The sequence below is a fragment of the Monoraphidium neglectum genome (assembly GCF_000611645.1).
Source record: "Monoraphidium neglectum strain SAG 48.87 unplaced genomic scaffold scaffold00096, whole genome shotgun sequence".
NCBI classification, from domain to species: domain Eukaryota; kingdom Viridiplantae; phylum Chlorophyta; class Chlorophyceae; order Sphaeropleales; family Selenastraceae; genus Monoraphidium; species Monoraphidium neglectum.
Window position 1 is genome coordinate 42,935 of NW_014013532.1, and position 736 is coordinate 43,670.

Consider the following 736-nt stretch of genomic DNA (forward strand, 5'->3'; position numbering starts at 1 on the left):
CACATACACAACACAACACACAACAGGCAAGTGGGCCCTGAGCAAGCAGCTGCTCAACCCGCACCACATTGCCCAGACGTCCAAGTTCTACGCCAAGTACGGCGGCAAGACCGTGGTCCTGGCGCGGTTCGTGCCAATCGTGCGCACTTTCGCGCCGTTTGTGGCCGGCATAGGGTCCATGGAGTACCCCAAGTGAGGGCCGCGGCCGGTGGCTGGGAGGCCGCCCAGGGGGCACTGATTTAGGGTCACAAAGCTGGGCTGTGGCAGGGAAAAGGGCTGGGCTTTGGCAGGGAAAAGGGCTGTTTTGAGAGCCAGTCTGATTTGAAAGCTCATGACTGGCCCCCAGTCGCGCACAACTGCCTCGACTGGATGAGATAGAGAGATGTGGCAGTACTCTGGCGACTTGCGCAGTCATGAGCGACGCTGTTCGCTACTGCCCCTCTTGCGACCAACATCCCCCCTTACACTCGCCGCGACGACATCCTGACCCTGCCGCAATAGGTTCTTTGCTTACAACGTGTTTGGAGCACTGGTGTGGACGGTCCTCTTTGTGGGGGCAGGCTTCTTCTTTGGGAACCTCCCGGTGGTGCAGGTGGGCGTTCACGGGGGCCGTGATGTTTCGATACGCGTGCGCCTGCAGTGTGACGCCGGGAAGCGATGAGTATGGCGGACCGACACCTTACCCCTGGAAGCCATTTGCTGGGACCCCCGCACGTCAGCTTTCCCTCCCCCACCC

The 736-nt window shown here is 60.9% G+C and overlaps 1 protein-coding gene across 1 annotated transcript in view; it reads left to right on the plus strand.

The window, feature by feature from the left end:
* The window catches only part of MNEG_1034 (Vacuolar cation/proton exchanger 3), a gene marked incomplete at both ends in the record, with an annotated part of 6,674 nt that extends 6,478 nt beyond the window's left edge, over positions 1-196 (plus strand). The window contains one exon of the mRNA XM_014050490.1: positions 27-196. Within this exon, the coding sequence (XP_013905944.1) occupies positions 27-196 (170 nt within the window). The remainder of the gene's footprint in view (positions 1-26) is intronic.
* Positions 197-736: the final 540 nt, after the last annotated feature.